The 24129-nt window shown below is 35.6% G+C and overlaps 1 protein-coding gene across 10 annotated transcripts in view; it reads right to left on the bottom strand.

Annotated features, from left to right (window-relative positions):
- Positions 1-24129, bottom strand: part of PCNX1 (pecanex 1) — a 207376-nt gene that overhangs the window by 59356 nt on the left and 123891 nt on the right. For all 10 annotated transcript variants that reach the window (XM_031001771.3, XM_031001775.3, XM_063697936.1 and 7 more), the window contains 9 exons: positions 22849-22958; positions 22351-22456; positions 20378-20470; positions 10928-11078; positions 9100-9241; positions 8221-8398; positions 5433-5541; positions 4192-4321; positions 631-689 (listed from right to left, as the gene is read on the bottom strand). In XM_031001771.3, the coding sequence (XP_030857631.1) occupies positions 631-689; positions 4192-4321; positions 5433-5541; positions 8221-8398; positions 9100-9241; positions 10928-11078; positions 20378-20470; positions 22351-22456; positions 22849-22958 (1078 nt within the window). The remainder of the gene's footprint in view (positions 1-630; positions 690-4191; positions 4322-5432; positions 5542-8220; positions 8399-9099; positions 9242-10927; positions 11079-20377; positions 20471-22350; positions 22457-22848; positions 22959-24129) is intronic.

The following is a 24129-nucleotide window of genomic DNA, read 5'->3' as shown; positions in this document are numbered from 1 at the left end:
AGTAATATTTATTTTAGTAAATTAATACACTGAGGTTCTGGATGATATGCTAATCTCTGATTCTCTGTGACAGATTACTATTGGGTGGGCCAATAAAATGATGTTTCCCAAATGACAAAACTAAGAACCAGACTTTAGATAATGGTAACACCAGCAAGGTGTCACCCACTGAAGCTCTATCCTGACTGGCTATATGCTCCCACTTGATGACATCTCTGTAAACAATAAACTGAATCAAATTAAATTAATATTGACCAAAACATTGAGGGAAGGGTGGAAGGAAATATACTAATAAAACATGTGTCAGTCTGACTGCAGACCCTTCAAACATCTGACCAGTTTTATTTTAACCGTTTTTCTACATTTTAACCTATGTAAGAACAATCTTTGAATGGAATTTTTCATTCTTATAAGCATTCTTAAGATGCATTTTATAAAAAGATGGGCATATAAACTGTAGATACTGTAATTTATATATATTTTGCTAAAGTAAAACAAATAATATTTAGTTTTAAAAAGTGAATATTTGGGATTCATAGAGGATTCCCAACAAGTTAGGAGTGAATATAAACATATATATATAAAACAAATCCTTAGTCTTGCCTCCTTAGTCACAAATAGAGCTATTACCTGGATTTCTATCAAGCTGGGAAGCCAATCTGGTATTTGAATGATCCACTCGTTTTGTGCTAAAGAAAATAAAACATTTTTAGTAACTTTCTTTACATTAAAAAATATTTAACAATTTAGACTGAGGAAGAAACTATAGGAAATGTGTAAAATAAAGGTTACCACTTTATGAAAATCTCTGGAAAAAATCTGTGATTAGTATAATGATAAAATGTCTTGTTAGCACACTTTTGGAAATTAAAAAAAAATTCTTCCCCCCTTCACCACACATGAACATAGCAGATTTTTTTTTTATTGTACAGTGTATGGAAAGACATCTAGGCATGCACTGTGAGAAAAAAGCTGACCAGGATGAAAAAAATGTATACTGTATATGGTTCTTAAAAATTCAAAGAGGTTAGAACATTCTTTGCCAAAGGAAGGTGTATCTATTAATGCTCAGTGATGCAATGTTCTTTGGAACAGTAGTTCCCAAAATGTGGTCCACAGAACCTAAGGCTCTTTCAGGTAGGTTTCCAGATCAAAACTATTTTCAAAGTAACACTGAGCTGTTATTTGCTTTTTACACTGTGTTGACAACTGCACTGGTGGTACTAAAGCAATGGTGGGTAAGACTGTGGTGCCTGGGCATTAATCAAGGCAGCAGCACCAAACTCTTCTACCGTTCGCTGCCACACTTGCACAATAAAGCAAACAAAAAGTCCAAGTTTCACAAAAAAAGTCCCTAATGAAGCAATAAAAAGTATTAACCTTATTAAATCTCAACTCACAGTAAAGGCCTTTTTAATACTCTGTATGGCAAAATGAGAAAATACGTATGAAGCACTTCTGCTGCCTTCTGAAGTACAACGGCTGTCATGAGGGAAAGTATTTGTGCAACTGCTTGAACTCTGAGCTGAACTAGCTGCGTTTTTTTCTTGGAACACCATTTTTACTTAACACTGATGGAAAAATTATGAGATTATTTACATGTGGTCATTTAACAGATATTTCCCAAAAATAAAGAAAGTGAGCCTGTTATTTCAAGGAAAACAACCGGCAATACTTGTTGACAATAATAAAAATCCAAATTTTCAAGCAAAAATTAAAATTTGGGAAACTCCTATCTACCACCATAAGCTTGACAACTTCTCAATAATTAAAATTTCTTTCCGATTGGTGGTGATGCCAATGAACATATTTTAAAAATCACTACATAATAAAATGTATCAACATTTAGAAAATCTACATTACTCAGTGAAGCAGTATTTTCCAAATGACCAACACAAAATGTTAAAAAATTATGCATGGGTAAAAGATCCATTCAGGATATAAGATAGATGAGTGGATTTTTATGTAATATAGTCCCACAAGTTCACAGATATGGTTTTAGATTCCATATTGCAAGTAGCTTTTAAGAAGCTCCCATTTCTTGGGTTTCAGTGAAAGATCAAAGAAAAATATCCATGATTGTCTTAAAAGGCTATTAGAATACTTCTTTTTTGCCTGGGCAAGGTGGCTCATGCCTGTAATCCCAGCACTTTGAGAGGCCAAGGCAGGCGAATCACTTCAGATCAGGAGTTCGAGACCAGCCTGGCCAGCATGGTGAGTGAAGGTGAATTTTTTTTTTCAGATACTTCAATCAAAACAATATACTGCAGCTGACTGAATGTACAGGTAGATACAAGAATCCAGCTGTCTTTTAATAACCCAGACATTAAGAGATTTGCAAAACTATATAACAATGCCACTCTTCTCACTAATTTTTTGGGGGAGTGGAAATATAGTTATTCTTAACTTTAAAATGTTATTTATGCTAATATACAATAGATACGACATTGTTATTTTTAAATTAGTTAATAAGTAAACATTTGAAATTTTTGAGTTTTTCTTTCCACTCTAGTAAATATTAGTAGATAAAATCCATATTTTTAAAACTCTGGTGTTTCCAATAATTTTTAAGACCATAAGGCCGGGCACAATGGCTCACGCCTGTAATCCCAGCACTTTGGGAGGCCGAAGCGGGTGGATCACCTGAGCTCAGAAGTTCAAGACCAGCCTGGTCAACATGGTGAAACCCCATCTCTACTAAAAATACAAAAAATAGCCAGGTGTGCTGGTGGGCGCCTGTAATCCCAGCTACTCGGGAGGCTGAAGCAGGAGAATTGCTTGAACCTGGGAGGTGGAGGTTGCAGTGAGTCAAGATGGCGCCACTGCACTCCGGGAGGCGGAGGTTGCAGTGAGTCGAGATTTTGTCATTGCACTCCAGCCTGGATGACAAGGGCAAAACTCTGTCTCAAAAAAAGAAAAAGAAAAGAAAAGAAAAAAAAAGAGTATAATGGGGTTCTAAATCCAAAAAGTTAAGAACTGCAGCCACTGAACATTACTTTGGGCTAACTGGTCCAGAGGAATAATAATAAATAACACCAAAATTCACCAAAATGGGAAATATCATGTGTGGTTTTAGATAAAGGACCAGAGTAAAAGTTTCAAACCTACAAACTAGCCCACTGTTTAAAAGGTGAGATTACAATTTTCACCTATTAAATATGCCAATTTGTGAAAGTATAGAGAGAAAGGCAGTCATGGAGATGGTCAGTAGAATTATAAATTAGTACAAGCTCTTTCTAAACCAATGTGTTTATATTAAAAGTCTTAAAAACGTTTATGCTCCATAACTCATAACTCCTAAAAGCGTTCCCTTTTAGGAACGCTTTCTGAAACAAAATGAAATTTGGAGAGATTACATACAAGGATAGTTACTAAGCTTTAGATTAAGTAGCTAGCCCAAGGAACTAAGCCTAAATGGAGAAAATACTTCATGCACAAAGATGGTCATTACAAACTTATCTTCTCAAAATAGCAGAAATAACCTATAAAAATTTAGCTTTAGAAATAGCCAGGTATTTCTAAGAAAACTATAACTCATTATGACTGTTATAACGATATTATATAGCATAAAGTTGCAGAGTATTATTAATGTGAAATAATTCTAATATTACTGAAAGAAAAAATATAAACATGAACATATTCAATCAGAACAATGTTTAAAAATATCTTTTAAGTAGGAAAAAATGGCTGAGCACAGTGGCTCACGCCTGTGATCCTAACACTTTGGGAGGCTGAGGCGGGTGGGTCACTTGAGCTCAAGAGTTTGAGAGCAGTATAGGCAACACAGTCAAACTCCATCTCTACAAAAAATACCAAAATTAACCGACGTGGTGGCTCAAGCCTGTAGTCCTCGCTATTCAGGAGGCTGAGGCAGGAGGATCACTTGAGTCCCCCAGGAGGTGGAGGCTGCAGCGAGCAGAGACGCACCACTGCACTCCAGCCTGGGAAACAGAATGAGACCCTGTTTAAAAAAAAAAAAAAAAAAAGGAAAGAAAGAAAAATAAAAAGTAATTTCCTTTGGCCTCTTCTTTTATATACTTTTCAAATTTTAAGACTATTTATAAAGTTTTAGCAAAAATAAATATTTCAACACAATAAATTATGAACCATAAATTCTAATAATAATGCTGTCAATAGTTTTTCCCAGTAGGAAAGATAAAAATTGTTTTTCAAGTGTTTTACTTTACTCACTTATAGTCTCTCTCCCAGAATTTCACAGGTCGGACATATGAAGTGATGAATATTGCACTTCCCAGAAAGGGGTTCAGTGGAGTAGAGAAGAAGGCCGAGACAGCAGCCTGAATAAACAGCATGGCTGAATCTATGGGAAAACTAGTTAAGGACACTGACATTCATCTGAGCACAGATGCCAAACAAACCCTCGCAAAAACCTAGCAGACACATTTAGATTACCTCAGTTAGAGAACTGAGGTTCACCAGAAGAATACAAAAGAAGGTATCACTGGGCAGTCATTAAGGGGTCACCAACAGAAAGACATACAGAAAGTACAACCTGGTATGCTGCTTTCAAAGGAGCCAAATCAGTATTTGCTAATATGTATTTGGTAAAATTCATATATTAATCTTGGGAAGAGATGTTAGAGTTCAATTTTCCACAAGGGTAAAACTAAAACTTGCAGATACCATAAGTCTGTCTTTCCATACCAATGTGGTTACTAACCCTTACTATTATTTAGAAAATACTTCTAAGAAATCGTGGGAGTAGAAAATTTTTTACAGAAGTTTAATTCTATCAATTTCATAATCACATTATGAAAAAATGTTTTGTACCTTCATTTATTAAAAAATAATGCTAAACATTTCTTGTATGTATTAAAGATTCCTGGACTTTAATATTCACATATGCAAATGTAAGATTTTAAATCAGCATTACTTTCTTACAAAACCTGCATAGTTTTCTTATGTTCAGATGATCTGTGGGCCGCGGATGTTAATACAAGTTAAACAATCAACAATATAGGTGTGGATATAAAAGGTTATGATTTTTTTTTTTTTTTTTTTTGAGACAGAGTTTCGCTCTCGTTGCCCAGGCTGGAGTGCAATGGCGCAATCTCGGCTCACTGCAACCTCTACCTCCTGGATTCAAGAGATTCTCCTGCCTCAGCCTCCCGGGTAGCTGGGATTACAGGCATGTGCCACCACACCCGGCTCATTTAGTATTTTCAGTGGAGATGGGGTTTATCCATGTTGGTCAGGCTGGTCTCAAACTCCCAACCTCAGGTGATCCGCCCACCTCAGCCTCCCAGAGTGCTGGGATTACAGGCGTGAGCCACTGCACCCGGCCAAGATTATGAATTTTTGATAATTCATTACACAGTAAACTTATGCCTGTGAAAGGTCATGCCTATAAACCAACATTCTTATCGAGGATATGACTGTCCATTCTTATTAAACTTTAATTAGAAGGATACGAGGCACTGCAAAAGGCTGAGCAAAAGCATGGAAAGCAGAACCCCATGTGATCTGCCACGGGGCAATATAGGTATACACAAACTGCAATTTATAAAGTAGTTCCCAAAGCTGCAGGAGGAAAAGAATGGCTGTCAGTAAAAAAAAAAAAACTTATCAGATATTTGAATTAGAAAATAAAAACCCTGTAAAATGTATTAGGAGAAGTTCTCCTAATAGGGAAATGGCATTGAAATTATTTGCCATTTGCATAACAGGAAAAGATATATCAACTGCCTAAACACTGCACTTATTTCTGAGTAAAGATACTTTATAAGTAAAGATAGGTAGCTATATATGGATTTATGTTTCATCTGTTTAAAAAAAATTCTATGCCTTCTACTGGCCATATTATGCTACTACAAGCAAAACAAAGTAAGGTAGAAAGCAGCCAAATAACTGTTCTTGAAAAAAACATTGGGAGATATACCTAATGCTAGATGATGAGTTAGTGGGTGCAGCGCACCAGCATGGCACATGTATACATATGTAACTAACCTGCACATTGTGCACATGTACCCTAAAACTTAAAGTATAATAATAATAAATAAAAAAAAAAGAAAAAAAAATCAAGATGTCTGCAAAGCTTAAGTAATACATATATTTATTTTATTCTAAGACACATTTTCCCCAAATTTTAGTGCTTTGGAAACTATGTTTTAAATGTAATGTCAAAAGGAATGTGAAAAACAGCAGTTGTAATACAGTTGTCACTGCCTGTTTCCATAGAAATTTAGTTGTGTATACCAGGCATCTGTTCATAACCTTAATTGTTGTCAGTGGAAACAGGATACACATTTTAATTTCATTTAAGGTTGAATATGCTACAGTTGAACAGTTCTTCAATGCTGAAACAGAGTTGCTGTACTTGTCCAAGATTGCCTCTGCATGATTAAGCAACAATCACCTCATCCTTTAAAATACTTTAACTGATTTACAAACGAACTTAACTTCCAATTTAAAAAAGAAACCACAACTCCAACCAATTAAAAAATGTAGATGAACTGCAGTATTTTTGCCATGACTCAAAATTATTTTTGCCATGACTGAAAATTATGCAATCCTCGGCACTAATATAATCAGGATCACGGTAAGTAAAAGCAGCATGTATATCATCACGATGCCATTATAATGACTTAAAAGCAATGACTCAGAAAGCTCTTCAGATTCTAACTGTGAAACAAACTGTATTCCAATTTTGACTATAATATTAAAGAAAAGAACAATATGTAACAATATGTAAAGGATGGTAGGCAAAGGGATTTTTGTATACATTTAATTTTTCTTAAAAGGTTATTAAATCCATGATGTACCTTACAATGATATCTTAATGTAAAAAATGTATCTGAAGAAATCCCTTGAATATTACTGATTATCATTGTTAAATTCTATCTACTGACCAATTTAAATACAAACTCAAGGGGAAAGCTTTCTCTGTTTTGTTCATTGGTGTAGCCTAAGCATCTAGAACAGTTCTAAAACAGTTTTTTGTTTTAAAAAATATATTTAACAAATAAAAAGTATTAAGAAAATCCAAACTAATGCAGAGTTAAGTGTAGCAACTACATTTCAAAGATTATTTACTTTATATTTTACTGCAACTTTCACTTTTTTCCAACCCGTATAAGATGAAATACAATTTTCAATCTAAATATTTGAGTTTGTGGGAAACCACATGCTTCTTTATACAATTCTCTGATTAATTTTCTGGCTTCCTCCTTTGGTTAATAACCATACTCACTAGAAGAGGAAATAAATGATAAAAATACAAATTAGTGACTGAACAGATATAATATTGAAATATTTTAGAAGCTATTTATCACAATACTGAAATTGACTATCAATGAAACTTTGTTCAAATTAACGGCTTTCCATTTTTACTGTTCCCCATCCTAGATCAGACTACTATCACATCTGAATTACTGTCATTATCGCTTAAGGCTGTTCTCCGTACCTTTAGGTTCTCTCTTCCCCAAATGAAGCCAAATGTGGCTGACCAGGCTAACTTCCCTAAAATTGGAATTTCATTGTATTTTGTAGCTGTTCATTTGCTTCAGCTCTCTGTTACCTATCAAATGGGATAATATATGTCAAAGTCCTTTGTATGTGGTCAGTGTTAACATGAAATTGAATCACTATTTCACTGACAAATAATCTGACTGTACAGCCTATTTCACTGAGAAAGGTAGTGTGATTCAGCAAAAAGATTCTTGGGTTAGGAGGCAGAGGACCAAGGTTTTACCATCTTATTTGTAAAAGGCCTAGAACATCTATCTTATGGGTGGATAATGAATTTTAGCAGAAGCCTATAAAGTTCAGAGTGTTCTGCAAATATCACATCAAGCTAATTTCTGACTGCTCCCACCTAGCCTCAGTCTCCTCAGCCTCTACCTGCTTCAATGGGCTATGCCAGAGCCCAATTCAATTATTACCACTTCCGTTTCTAAAATTATTCAAAACTATATACCTTTTGAGAGATTCTATATATTTTAAAATATACTTATTAATGTTTCTCTAATTGTTTTATATAACTTAATCTTATCTTCTTAGCTATAGCAAGAAATATATCTTTTATAAATCACAGTGACTATCTTTGTTTAGGGATTCTAATGTGCTCCTAAATAACTGGTTGAAGAGAGATATTACTTAAACAATAATAAATCAAATGAAATATAAGAAAAATTCTGACTAGCATATAACTCAGGGAGATAGTTTTTATAGATAAGGATATTCCTTTCAGTGATAAATTACCTTGTTGAAGAGTATGGACATAAAGAAGAGATCCAACAGCATGGTCTCTGAAAAAGCTTCATAGTCAAATTTGAAAAACAGCACAGTAAAGATGACTGTAACATACTGATATGTAGGGCTGCTAAAAGAGGATCGTAGCAACTTCAAACCAGCAACGGTGATCATTAAAGCACCTAATCTGTGGCACAAAGAAAACACAAATCAACTCATGACTGAAAACATTAGAAGAGACAGTAACTTAAAATAAAATTCACCATTTACTTTACTAAGCTTATAATATATACATTAAATGTAAGCTTCCAAAAATGATGTATAGAGCTAGGTAAATCACATCCTGAAAGTATCTGACTATTCCCTTTTAATACTATTCATTATGATTCTTATTCTTTATATGAAGGACTATGTTTTAAAAATAATAGTATTGTAATTCTGACATCTGATTCTCTAGTTTCTCAATATTTCTATTACTTTAACACCAACTGCATTTAGCAAATGAAAAACATATTAATGCTTGACTCAACAATAGGTACCTACTCTATTGGGCAGGCTCATCAGATGACTAGGGAGGCAACTGACCATCTATATGGTGTAAGTTACATACTGCATCAAAATAGCCACATAATATTAAAAATTAACCTTATTTTAAAATGTCCTCTCATAAAATATCAATTGACAATGAGATGTCTGGAGTAGAGAATATGCCAACAGCAGAAACAAATGTTTTAAAAAGGTAAGTCAAGGACAAAATGTCACCTAAATTTTTAATCTCACAGTGCCTTGCATGAAGGAAACAATTATTTAATATTTGATCAACAACTTAAGACATTGTTTATAACAGCCCCCAGTAGTCAGACAATATTAGAAGACTACTATACTTACTCTGTATTCAGTTTCTTTGGACTAGCAATTGTCTCTGCACTGCTGCTCAGTTCATTGAGAACAATCAATGGATAGATTATATTCTTCTCCACAAAAAGAAGCCACACATGAAGTTTCTCAAACCACATCATAGTGGCTGCATCTAACAAGGCAGTATAAATCAAGACTACATGTCATCAAATGTATAAAGTAGTTTGTCAATGTGATGAGAAAGAAAAATTTTACAACTCAAATTTAGTCCCAAACTACAAATAAAATGTTTTTAAAAAGCCAGTACTTTAATCAACTGTCAACTTCTATGAGCTCTGAGATACTTACAAATTTGCAACTTAGACATGATTTAACATTTAGATGAGTTTCCAACTTTAATTCTTGAAACCTCAGTTTTTAACCATAACTTTTCTCATTTATGCTTGTAACTTATCGAAAAAAGATTACTGAAGGTCATTAGATTGCTCTTTCCACCCAAAATAAATAAAAATATGGTATGATTTGAATTCATATACTTAAGAGCAATTTTCATTGCCAATAATATTTTTTTCCAATGCTACAATATTATTTCATTGGGGAAAGTGTCTAGGATAAACTAAAAGATTTAAAACATGGTTCTTTGGCTATCTGAAAACAGCATCACCTGGCTTTAGGAAGTTCTCTAAGAAATATTTTTTCTTTCAGTTGCTAAAATCAGTACCAGAAAAAAAAACAACTTTGCTGTTAGTACTATAAATGTCAAAATGATATGCTGATTCAAAATTTGTAGACTACATGTTCTAAGATTTAAAAAAAAGATCAATAATTTATTTTAATGAAAAGTGTTGGTCTTTAAAACAAACTAGATATGTGTCATCATTTATATATGAAAGCAGTAATAGTTCACCATTAAAAACATATCTCATTCTGAGTTATTTTCCTGATGGTATAAATGGGCCAATAAAGATTCTTATGCCGTTTCATGTCATTTTTATTTATTAGGAAGCTTTCAAAGGCTTCAGAGTTCTCTAAAAAAGTTATCTTCAAGCAACTGAATGATTTACTCTACAGTAATTTGCTAACTGAAAAAAAAAGTGTGAGAAAAAAGTTGGCTTATTTAATCATTGGTATATAATAAATTATGACATAGGTATGAACATTTATTATTTCTCTAAAATGAGGAAGTACAATATATTACAGATAATGGGGCCAATGAACAAGAACTGAATACTTATAACAGGAAAGAAATATCAGGGTTTACAGTGGTAAGGAAGAAGCTTGGCAAGTGAACTAGCCTATCTCTTTTCCATCCTTTTATACTTTATTGCAAATCTGAACTAATAACAGCTATTAAAAATGTTTTTAATTTCTTTTAACTTTGTCAACTCTTTTACACTTTTCTCTGGTAGGACACAGTGTCTCTGGCAGAAACAGGAACAAAGACCTTTCTTCCTCCCTACGCATTAAGTTAAAACTATTTCAAATAGAGAGGCCTTAAAGAGGATTGGATTGCCTGTATATGGCATTGAAAACTACTTAGGGGGAAGAGTAGGGTCAGGAAAGAGAAGTAATGGACACACAAAAGAGGATTCATCAATGAGAAGTCTGTGAAGAACAATTTAGAGAGGGGAGAAGTAAGTTTCTTCTGTGGAAAATTGGCACTGTAGCACTGATACTCATATTTCAGCTAAATTAAAGCATCCTGCAAGAGACTAGATTCATTAACGGCTTCAAACTTAAGCAAAAGAAACACAAGCCAAATGTTCTGTGATGATATTCACTTAACTCAGTCATCTATCAATATAGCAAAGGGAAAAACTCATAGTATTAAAAAGAAAAGTGCTAATGAAATACTTACTTCGAACTTCATACTGATTATACTCTAGTGTCTTTAGCAGAGGATGAGAGAAACAGTGCCATGGTAGCTGTTTTCTAACTTGAGGCAGCACATAATGGGTTACAAAACCCACAAAGCCAACCAATGTATACAACACATACTTGAGGGCAGGCTAAAAAAAATAATAAAAGTGATAAAATTAGGAGTGATTTTGAGACTCATTGTAGAAATTCTAATTTGTCAGTTCAATTTTCCATCTGATAATGGACAACGTCCATTTTAGAATATAAGAACTAAACATTTTTCTACAGTTAACATTTCTAAATTATGTAGTTTGCTCTAATCAGCCTTGAAAGTTAGTGACTATTCATACATCACAGATATTTTGAAATGGGTTAACTACTTTCTCTGGTGTCTTACACTATTGTATAATGAGAGAGTGGCCTAAGGTGTATTGCCTATTACATGAATGTTCTATGAGATGTTCAGAGCAATGTATTAAATTGTTTTCAGCAGCAGAGATAATGGGGTAAGGTGGGGTCCACCCGGAACAGTTGGCTGAGCACACTGTTTCACAGTACATGGCTTAGCACACGGTTGTGTGCCTGTCCCACAGCGTGAAGGCCCCGGTGCCCTGCAGCCGCTGGCTTTGGTCACTGTGGTGGTGTCATCTATAACCATCACTGACCTGTTCATCACAGCCAGCAGAGCCCAGTATCTCCACTGCTACCCCTCATGCTTCGCAGGAGGGTCATCTGTTCCTTCCTGGATTGCATCACAAGTTACAACAAGGCCTAAAAGCTTGATGCATACCTATCCAAGTGCACAGGACAGAGACCATTTGTGACTATGAAGGTTGTGGCAAGATTTTCAACAGGGATTGCCATCTGAGCTGCCATATCCTGATTCATACTGGAGAATAATCATTTGTTAGAAAGATCTGTGCATCTTAAAACTTTTCTTCCCTGCTACCACCAATAGCCAAGTATGCCGACTGTAGACCAAAGGACCAGCCTGCCCAGACCCAACATCACAAGCGCCCATGTATGCCAACTCATAGGCCAAGGACTAGCACACCCAACCCACTGCAGCCACTACTGGCACCTGAGGACTAGCCTACCTAGCATCTGTATCCCTAGCAATGCCTCACCACAGCCTCTATTAACAAATGCAGCCTAAGTCACTAAGGAATTCACAGACATCACTATCACTAATTACAGTCAGAGAAATCATACGGAGAGTACACTACCATGCACAACCAGAACCAAAGCCAAAGCATCCTGTCCAATCAACACTATAGATATATCTAAAGGAAACAGTCTTTCTTTCCAAACGACAATCCATACAATTGGAAAAACTGTTATATCAGATGTGCAGATATCAATGTAAGGACACAAGAAACATGAAAAAGCAAGAAAATGTAACACCTCCAAAGGAACATAATAATTTTCCAGTAACAGATACCAAAGAAAAGGAAATCTATGAATTGTCTGAAAAAGAATTCAAAATAATGATATGAAGGAAACTCAGTGAGATACAAGAGAACACATATGAATAATACAAAGAAATGAGGAAAACAATTCATGACCTAAATGAGAAACTCAACAAAGAGATATTTCATAAAAGGGAACCAAACAGAAATTCTGGAACCGAAGAATTCAACAAATAAAATAAAAAATATAAGCAAGAACTTCAACAATAGATTAGATCTAGCAGAAGAAAGAATTTCTCAACTTTAAGATGGATCTTAAAAAAACAAACCAACCAACCAACCCCAGGAAGGAAGGAAGGGAGGGAGGGAGGGAAAAGCTTACATGATATATGTGACAGTGCAAAAATGACCAAATATTTAAATTTTGGAGTTTCTAGAAGAAATGGCAAAGGCACAGAAAGCCTATTTAAGGAAATAATAGCTGAAAATTTCCCAAGTCTTAGAGGAAATACAGATATCTAGACACAGGAAGCACAAAGTTTCCAAATACAATTCACCCAGTAAGGTCTTTTCCAAGGCACATTATAGTCAAACTGTCAAAAGTCAAAGACAAAAAGAGAATTCTGAAAACAGCAAGAGAAAAGGGTTAAGTTACATACAAGGAAACCCCCATTAGACTAACATCTAATTTCTCAGTAGAAACCTCACAAGCCAGAAGACAATGAGGTGACACATTTGAAGTGCTGAAAGAAAAAAACTCTTCAGCTAAAAATACTATACCAAGAAAAGCTTTATCCTTCAAAAATGAAGGAGAAATAACATCTTTACCAAAAAGCAAAGACTAAGAGAATTTATTACCACTAGACTGGCTCTACAAGAAATTATTGAGTCCTATAATTAGAAGCAGAAGGATGATATCACCATCATGAAAACACAGGAAAGGAGAAAAACATTGGTAAAGAAGATAAACAAATGGTTTTTTTAAAGTCAAATGTTATTACTACAAAAAACCAATCAAATTGAAGAGTAAACAATAAAAGAGGAAGAAAGGAACAAAGGATATGTAAAACATTCAGAAAACAATGAACAAAATGATGGGAGTATGCCTCCACCTAGCAAAAAACCCTGAATGTAAATGGCTTAAATTCCCCAGTTAAAAGATATAGACTGTCCAGATGTGTATCCTGATGTCAACAAAAATAAATAAATAAAAATACACTCTGCTTAAATTTTTTTTTTTCAAAAAACAGCCAATTATATGCTGCCTACAGGAAACTAACTTCACCTGTAAACACACACATAGATTGAAAGGGAAGAAATTTAAAAATATATTCCAGGCATATAGAAACCAAAAGCATGCTGGCAGAGCTATACTTGTATCAGACAAAATAAATTGCAAGTCAAAAGACATGAAAAGAGACAAAGAAGGTCGTTATATAATAATAAAGGGATCAATTCAGAAAAGGGTATAACAACTATAAACATACATGCACCCTACACCAGAGCACCCAGATATATAAGGCAAATATTATTAAAGCTAATGAGATAGACCCCAATAGAGTAATAGGTGGGAACATCAACACCTCAATTTCAACACTGTACAGATCACCTAGACAGAAAATCAACAAAGAAATATCAGACTTAGTCTGCACTACAGAACAAATGGACCTAGCAGACATTTATGTCATCCAATAGCTGCAAAATACACACTGTCCTCATTAACACATGGGACATTCTCCAAGACAGACTATATGTTATGCAACGAAACAAGTCTCAACAAATTTTTAAAAATTGAAATCATATAAAGTTATCTCCTCAGACCATGATGAAATAAAACTAAAAATAAATAACAAGAGGAACTTTGGAAACTGTACAATTAAATGGACATTAAACAATGTGCTCCTGAATGAACGCTGGGTCAATGGAGAAACTAAAAATAAAATTTAAAAATTTCCAATACAAATGAAAATACAACATACTAAAACCTATGGAATATAGCAAAAGCAATGCTAAAGAGAAGTGTATAGTATAGTATAGTATAGTATAGTATAGTATAGTATAGTATAGTAGCAATAAATGCCTCCATCAAAAAAGTAGAAAGAGTTCAAACAACCTCATGATGTACCTCAAGGAACTAGTAAGAAAGGTAAGAGCAGAAATAAACGAAATTAAAATGAACAAACAATACAAAAGATCAAGGAACCAAAAAGTTGGCATTTTGAAAAGATAAATAAAATTGACATACCTTTAGCTAGAAAAAGAAAGAAATACCCAAATAAATAAAATCAGAGATGAAAAAGGAGATATTACAATTAATAGCCCAAAAATTCAGAGTATCATTAGTGGCTACTATGAGCAACTATATGCGAATAAATTGGAAAATCTAGAGAAAATGGATTAATTCCTAGACACAGCCTAACAAGATTGAACAATGAAGAAATCCAAAAGCTGAACAGACCAATAACAAGTAAAAAGATCAAAGCCATAATAAAAAGTCACCCAGTAAAGAAAAGCCCAGGACCAGATGGCTTCACTGCTGAATTCTTCCACTGTTGCTGGGAATATAAATTAGTACAACCACTATGGAGAACAGTTTGGAAGTTCCTGAGAAAACTAAAAATAGAGTTACCATATTATCCAGCAATCCCAATGCTGGATATATACTCGAAAGAAAGGAAATCAATTTTATTGAAGGGATATCTGTACTCAATGTTTGTTGCAGCACTGTTCATATTAGCCAAGATTTGGAGGCAACCTAAGCGTCCATCAACAGATGAATGAGGCCGGGCGCGGTGGCTCACGCCTGTAATCCCAGCACTTTGGGAGGCCGAGGCGGGTGGATCACGAGGTCAGGAGATCAAGACCATCCTGGCTAACACGGTGAAACCCCGTCTCTACTAAAAACACAAAAAATTAGCTGGGCGTGGTGGCGGGCGCCTGTAACCCCAGCTACTGGGAGGCTGAGGCAGGAGAATGGCGTGAACCCAGGAGGCGGAGCTTGCAGTGAGCCGAGATCGCGCCACTGCACTCCAGCCTGGGCGACAGAGCGAGACTCCATCTCAAAAAAAAAAAAACAAAAAACAAAAAAAAAACAAAAAAAAACAAAAAAAAAACAGATGAATGAACGGATAAAGAAAATGTGGTACATATACACAATGGAGTACTATTCAGCCATAAAAAAGAATGAGATTTTGTCATTTGCTATACCATGGATGGAACTGGAGGTCATTATGTTAAGTGAAATAAGCCTGGTACAGATGTTCTCACTTATTTGTGGGAGCTAAAAATTAAAACAAATGAACTCATGGAAATAGAAAGTGGAAGGAAGGATAGTTATCAGAGACTCGGAAGGGTAGTAGGGGTGGTGGGGGGAGGTAGCAATAGTTAATGGGTACAAAAAGTGTAGAAAGAATGAATAAGATCTAGTATTTGATAGCACAAGAGGGTAACTATAGTCAATGCTCATTTAATTGTACATTAAAAATAACTAAGAGTATAACTGGATCATAACACAAAGAACAAATGCTTGAGGGGATGAATACCCCATTTACCATGTAATTATTACACCCCATTTACCATGTGATTATTACACACTGCATGCCTGTATCAAAGTATCTCATGTACCCCATAAAAATATACACCCATTATGAAAAAAAATGAAGAATGTCTAGAGGAATAATGGCCAAAATTTTCCAAATTTAATGAAAACTGTAAACCACAGATTCAATAAACCCCAAGCACAAAGACATGAAGAAAACTATGTGAAGGTACATCATAATCAAATTTCTAAAACCAGTGATAAAAAGATAATCTTCAAGCAGTACAGAAAAAAAGCTATCTACATAGGAATAAATTCAGTCAGAAGCAATAAAAGGGAGAAGACAGTGGAGCAACATCTTCATGTACTAAAAGAGAAAAAACCTGTCATCCTAGAATTTTATACCCAATGAAGTATCTTTCAATACCAATAGCGAAATAAGGACTTATTCAGAGCTACAAAAGCCAAGGAAAGTTGCAGATTTTCACTACAAGAAATGTTCTAGGACAGCAAGAAAGGGGGATTTTAAACTGGAGAGGAGGCAGGGTGCAGTGGCTCACACCTGTAATCCTAGCACTTTGGGACGCCAAGGCGGGAGGATCACTTGAGCTCAGGAGTTCTAGACCAGCCTGGGCAACATAGTGAGACTTCATCCTTAAATAAAAAAGAAATGTCCTAGGAAATCTTTCAAGCAGGAGGAAAAATGACACCAAATGGAAACATGGATACCCACAAAATAATGCAGGGCACTAAACATGGTAATTACATGCCCTACAGATGAAAGACATAGTCCTTGATGAGCTGTACTTAAGGAACAACACCTAAGAAGCCTTACCCATACCTGAACCTGATTTAGATAATAACATTCTAGACTTCCAACTGTACTGGAATGAGACTTCTGGGGGTTTTAGGAGAGGGTATGTGCACTTTGCATATAGAAGGAATGTCGATCATGGAGGCCTACTGATGGACTGTGGTAGTCAGCTTCTGAAATGCTTCCCATGATCCTTGCCTCTTGCTTTTGTACTTGAGTATATTCTCTTCTCACAATGTACCAGGGTTAGTCTATGTGCACAACAGAATATGGAAGAAATGGTGGCATGTCATTTCCAATACCAGGTTATAAAAGAGTACAGCTCCTGTCTTGGGCTTTCTCTCTCAAGGACCACTTGCTCTGGGGGAAACCAGCTGCCATTTTGTGAGTACACTTAGGCAGCCTATGGTGAGGACCACATGGAGGGGAACTGAGGTCTCCAGCCAATAGTCAGAAGGAACTGAGGCATGTAAAGAGTGAACCTCAGATGATTTTAGCATCATGAAAGATCCTGAGCTAGAAGCATCCAGCAAAGCCACTCCCAGATTCATAACCCAGAGAAATCATGAGAAAATAAGTATTTGGGTTTTTTTTTTGTTTTTTTAATTTATTTTTTTTAATTATACTTTAAGTTTTAGGGTACATGTGCACGTTGTGCAGGTTAGTTACATATGTATACATGTGCCATGCTGGTGTGCTGCACCCATTAACTCGTCATCTAGCATTAGGTATATCTCCCAATGCTATCCCTCCCCCCTTCCCCCATCCCACAACAGTCCCCAGAGTGTGATGTTCCCCTTCCTGTGTCCATGTGATCTCATTGTTCAATTCCCACCTATGAGTGAGAATATGCGGTGTTTGGTTTTTTGTTCTTGCGATAGTTTACTGAGAATGATGATTTCCAGTTTCATCCATGTCCCTACAAAGGACATGAACTCATCATTTTTTATGGCTGCATAGTATTCCATGGTGTATATGTGCCACATTTTCTTAATCCAGTCTATCATTGTTGGACATCTGGGTTGGTTCCAAGTCTTTGCTATTGTGAATAATGCTGCAATAAACATACGTGTGCATGTGTCTCTAGAGCAGCATGATTTATAGTCCTTTGGGTATATACCCAGTAATGGGATGGCTGGGTCAAATGGTATTTCTAGTTCTAGATCCCTGAGGAATCGCCACACTGACTTCCACAATGGTTGAACTAGTTTACAGTCCCACCAACAGTGTAAAAGTGTTCCTATTTCTCCACATCCTCTCCAGCACCTGTTGTTTCCTGACTTTTTAATGATCACCATTCTAACTGGTGTGAGATGGTATCTCATTGTGGTTTTGATTTGCATTTCTCTGATGGCCAGTGATGGTGAGCATTTTTTCATGTGTTTTTTGGCTGCATAAAAATGTCTTCTTTTGAGAAGTGTCTGTTCATGTCCTTCGCCCACTTTTTGATGGGGTTATTTGTTTTTTTCTTGTAAATTTGTTTGAGTTCATTGTAGATTCTGGATATCAGCCCTTTGTCAGATGAGTAGGTTGTGAAAATTTTCTCCCATTTTGTAGGTTGCCTGTTCACTCTGATGGTAGTTTCTTTTGCTGTGCAGAAGCTCTTTAGTTTAATTAGATCCCATTTGTCAATTTTGGCTTTTGATGCCATTGCTTTTGGTGTTTTAGACATGAAGTCCTTGCACATGCCTATGTCCTGAATGGTAATGCCTAGGTTTTCTTCTAGGGTTTTTATGGTTTTAGGTCTAACGTTTAAGTCTTTAATCCATCTTGAATTGATTTTTGTATAAGGTGTAAGGAAGGGATCCAGTTTCAGCTTTCTACGTATGGCTAGCCAGTTTTCCCAGCACCATTTATTAAATAGGGAATCCTTTCCCCATTGCTTGTTTTTCTCAGGTTTGTCAAAGATCAGATAGTTGTAGATATGCGGCGTTATTTCTGAGGGCTCTGTTCTGTTCCATGGATCTATATCTCTGTTTTGGTACCAGTACCATGCTGTTTTGGTTACTGTAGCCTTGTAGTGTAGTTTGAAGTCAGGCACTGTGATGCCTCCAGCTTTGTTCTTTTCACTTAGGATTGACTTGGCGATGCGGGCTCTTTTTTGGTTCCATGTGAACTTTAAAGTAGTTTTTTCAAAAATCCTCAATAAAATACTGGCAAACCGAATCCAGCAGCACATCAAAAAGCTTATCCACCATGATCAAGTGGGCTTCATCCCTGGGATGCAAGGCTGGTTCAATATACGCAAATCAATAAATGTAATCCAGCATATAAACAGAGCCAAAGACAAAAACCACATGATTATCTCAATAGATGCAGAAAAGGCCTTTGACAAAATTCAACAACACTTCATGCTAAAAACTCTCAATAAATTAGGTATTGATGGGACATATTTCAAAATAATAAGAGCTATCTATGACAAACCCACAGCCAATATCATACTGAATGGGCAAGAACTGGAAGCATTCCCTTTGAAAACTGGCACAAGACAGGGATGCCCTCTCTCACCACTCCTATTCAACATAGTGTTGGAAGTTCTGGCCAGGGCAATTAGGCAGCAGAAGGAAATAAAGGGTATTCAATTAGGAAAAGAGGAAGTCAAATTGTCCCTGTTTGCAGATGACATGATTGTATATCTAGAAAACCCCATTGTCTCAGCCCCAAATCTCCTTAAGCTGATAAGCAACTTCAGCAAAGTCTCAGGATACAAAATCAATGTGCAAAAATCACAAGCATTCCTATACACCAACAACAGACAAACAGAGAGCCAAATCATGAGTGAACTCCCATTCACAATTGCTTCAAAGAATAAAATACCTAGGAATCCAACTTACAAGGGATGTGAAGGACCTCTTCAAGGAGAACTACAAATCGCTGCTCAAGGAAATAAAAGAGGATACAAACAAATGGAAGAACATTCCATGCTCATGGGTAGGAAGAATCAATATCGTGAAAATGGCCATACTGCCCAAGGTAATTTACAGATTCAATGCCATCCCCATCAAGCTACCAATGCCTTTCTTCACAGAAAATAAGTATTTGTTGATTAAAAAAACAAATAAAAAGTCATGTATTTCAGCACTACGGACAAATATTAAAATCGAATCAGAAATAAGTCCAAACAAAGTTATAGTCCTGCTTAACAACAGGACACGTTATGAGAAATGTGTGGTTAGGCAATCTCATCATTGTGCAAACATCACAGTGTACTTACATAGATAGACAAGATAGTATAGCCTACTATCACTGAGGCTACGTGGTAGAGCCTATTGCTCTTAAGCTACAAAAATGTATAGTATGTTACTGTACTGAATACTGTAGGCAACTGTAACACAATGGCAAATACTTGTGTATCTAAACATATACAGGCTGGGTGAAGTAGCTCACATCTGTAATTCTAGCACTTTGGGAGACTGGGGCAGGAGAAATGCTTGAGCCCAGGAGTTTGAGACCAGCTCGGGCAACACAACAAGACTCAGTTTCTATAAAAAAAGAAGAAAAAATTCTTTAAATTAGCCTGGTGTGGTGGCGCACATCTGTAGTCCTAGCTACGTGGGAGGATCACTTGAGCCCAGGGATTCAAGGTTAGAATGAACTGTGATCGCAACACTGCACTCCAGCCTGGGTGACAGAGTGAGACCCTGTCTCAAACAAACAAACAAATAAAAGGAGAAAATGATTCCTTACCTGCAATACTGTGAAGACTGTGCTTACATGAATAGCAAAATACAGCACACCAATTACAATGCATACTACCAGGTCAGACTGTAATCGCTCACTCTGTGGGGAAAAAAAAGAATTATTAAACAATTACATAAAATTTTTTAAAATCTTTTTCCTTTATTCCCAATTGGCAAAGTTTGAGAATTAATCTTTTGCCTGGCTAGCTCAGCCAGTATTAAAGAAAAAAAAAAAAAAGAAGTTTTCATTGATACTTTAACACTTCTAGAGTCTCTCTTTCTCTAAGATGGAGTGCAGTGGGACAATTTTGGCTCACTGCAACCTCCACCTCCTGGGTTCAAGCGATTCTCCTGCCTCAGCCTCCCAGGTAGCTGGTCGTGCCACCACACCCCACCATACCCGGCTAATATTTTGTATTTTTAGTAGAGACAGGGTTTCACCATGTTGGCGAGGCTGATCTCGAACTCCTGACCTCAAGTGATATACGCCCATCTTGGCCTCCCAAAGTGCTTTGATTACAGGTGTGAGCCACCACACCTGGCCACACTTCTAAATTTCTTACACATAATAATTAACCACAAAAAATCTTATTTTCTTCCTCAATTTCCTCATATTTTGGCTTTGACACTGTAATACCAAGGAAATTGAACAACGTATCTAGTTCTGCATGCCGTATAACATATTGCAATAAAGTCTTTTAGAATGAAGATTTTATTCCCCCATTGGTAAGTTTTACTTTCACATATGGGGAAAGGAAATAAGGTACCTTAAGTTACTGTAATTTTTTGTTTGTTTTTGAGACAGGGTCTCACTATGTTGCCCAGGCTGGAGTGCAGTGTCTATTCACAGGTATAGTCATTGTACACTAGAGCTCAGAACCCCTGAGCTCAGGGGATCCTCCAGCCTTAGTCTCCCAAGTAGCTGAACTACAGGCACACAACACCACTCCTGACCACAGTGTCATTTATAGGGGTATATCCCTTTGGATAACTTATATCTTCATTGGTCTTTTGACATGTGAAAACTGTGTGCTTAAGTCCTATTTTACTTATTAGATTTTGGTTCTATCAGTGGTTATAGAAAAACCAGAAACCTCTTGATCTCTTTGGTCATCAACTGACCTCTTAGATTTATGCTTATAAGCCAGATTCAGAATATCCTACTATACCGTAACATGAAACATCCTCTGCCAACATGGAAACTAAAGTTAGAAAAAAGTCATTCTAATATCTTGATATCGTTTTGTATTTCTAAAGTTTCTGAAAAAAATATGTGAACAGGTCAAGTGCACTGAAAGTAAATGTGTCTAATTCAACATCTACATAAATTCAGTCTTTTGCAAAGGAAAATGACCTAAAACTGAGAAAAAAGATTTTGTTTTATTCCATAAATAGACACAATTTTACAGAATTCATTTTTCAAATAATTACTAAAAGAATACAAGCAACATTACAATTCACCAAATTAGAAAATTTTAAAAATTACTGCATTTACTTAAGTACATTAATACAGGTTATTGTTCTCTCCTTCAGCCTAGAACACACACACAGTTTTCAGATGGGCCTTGAGAAATAAAGCAACCTAAAAGACTAATAAATGACTTACAGAGACATAGTTTTTTTCAACAACAAGATGAACAACAACAACAAAATGAATCTAATTTGTGTTAATGCTAATCTTTAGATCCTAGTCTAAATCAAATAGGAGTAAAAATTCTATGGCCAGTGAAATGACTTAATTTCACCTGACCTAAAAATAAATGTTTAGTATTCTGTTCTACACACAAACCAAGTCTGAGGAATGAGCATTTCTTATATGTTAATATTTGGAATAAAGACATTCAACAATGTACAACTAATCCTATAAATTATAATTATACATTTTTCTCCAATTACTAATGACTTTCAAAAAGTGTTCTTCATATAACATGATCAACTAAGATTTAAGTCTTTTAGGTGATTCTAAATGTTAAAACTTACAACAGAATTTCTAAGTTTTTCAGGCAGTGGATCTTTTACTTCAGATAGAGGGTCTTCTGGATTTTTCTCTTCCATTTTTGGAAAAATCTTGGATTGCACTAAAGAGCTTTATGTAAAGAAAAAAAAACAGAAAATACATAGATAATCTGAAAACCAGTAATTCAAACGGGCAATGAAGTTTATGATAGAAAACCAAACGATTCGAGTATATTTAATCATTACCAAATGAGAAATTCTAAAATGTTTAGGATACCATAAATAAGCATACAGTGAAAATATTTTTATTAAAACATAGTTTCAATAATTGGGGAGGAAAACAGTAATATTCTCAGCCAACCTGATTAGAATAACCCAAAATTAATATATTTTGAAACTTAATATAGATTAGGCCAAAGCACTTTGGAAAGGCATTGGGAAAAAGAGATCTTGAAAGTTATTTGAAAAAAACACCAACTTACTTAAATTTCTTTTAATTCAATAACAATTGAGTTCACTTACAAAAGTACAGATGGATCACTGCTTTGTCGGCTGAGATGGTAAGACACTGCCACTAATAAACCACAAAAAATGGAGAAAAGTACTGGAATATGCTGGCCATCCCAAGAATCCTGTGGAAAAATGAATTTAACAGAATAATATGCTTCTAATTTATAATATATCACATAATCCTTTTATGTCCGTATTTTGGAGAAAGACAACGAACTTAAATTCAACAAAAGTTTTTAGCCACGTTATTAACTGCATTTTATTCCAGAAAAATTTAGATTTATTACTTTCTGATGAGTTAGAATCTGGCCACTAGATGTCTTTGGTACTAAAGCTACAGATGTTTTTGGGGGGAGGGCACTAAAGCTCTACTCATACATGAGGAATAATTTGCTTTTGATGCATGAGGCTATCAATTCTTTCACATTTTAAGTGCTATTGTTTGTGGTAAACTGTGTTCCTTTTGGAAGAATAAGATATCTTGGCATAGTAAATTTTAGATACAATAATAAGAGTAGGAAAAGACAACACATGATACATTAGGCAAAAGAAAAGTCTGACATTTGGTGTGTTACTTTCCTGATGCCTTTGCCCATGTAATAAACTACTATGTCCTCCACAGCACTGAGCAGGCATTCAGTAACTGTTTTTTGAATGAATGACTGCATATACCCAGAAGGAAATACTACAAAGGCTGTCTTCCAAAGCCAACCACACATGTGGTCACTCCATATGAGCTCTGCTCATTGTAGCATCTCTGGAGTCTATCAGCATGATACCTGGTAGAGAATGGGCAATACGCTAACTGGAACAGGTAACAGTTCTTAAGTATGTCCTGTGAGGCAGACAATACTCTAATCCTTCATTGTTCTCTGGAGATTCGGAAAGGAAACATGGTAGGAGTGGCGACCCAAATGGCAGTTTTTAATACAACTTGCCTTTTTTCCACTTAAAAGTAGACTTGGGAATTGTTTCACATCATAACACAGACATTTTATTTTTTTAATAGCTACATCAAAACCTTATCATCATATTGAACACTGTGTAGAGCTGCATCCTTAGATCTTTGTATTTCCCAAATAATTTTTACAATAACCTTGAAAATATGTACTATTACCCCCCAATTTATAGATGAGAAAACTAAGGCACAGAAGAGGGTTTAAGTAATTTGTCCAGTTAAGTGGCAGAGCCAGAAAGTGAACTCTTGACATGTTTGAACGTACTGAAAAGAAAGTTAACATCTTAAGAGCTTGAGAATGAAAGGGAGATAAATACATACGAAAGCAAAGTATA

The sequence above is a fragment of the Gorilla gorilla genome, chromosome 15 (genome assembly GCF_029281585.2).
Source record: "Gorilla gorilla gorilla isolate KB3781 chromosome 15, NHGRI_mGorGor1-v2.1_pri, whole genome shotgun sequence".
Classification (NCBI taxonomy): Eukaryota; Metazoa; Chordata; class Mammalia; order Primates; family Hominidae; genus Gorilla; species Gorilla gorilla.
This window is presented reverse-complemented; position numbering and strand designations above follow the sequence as displayed.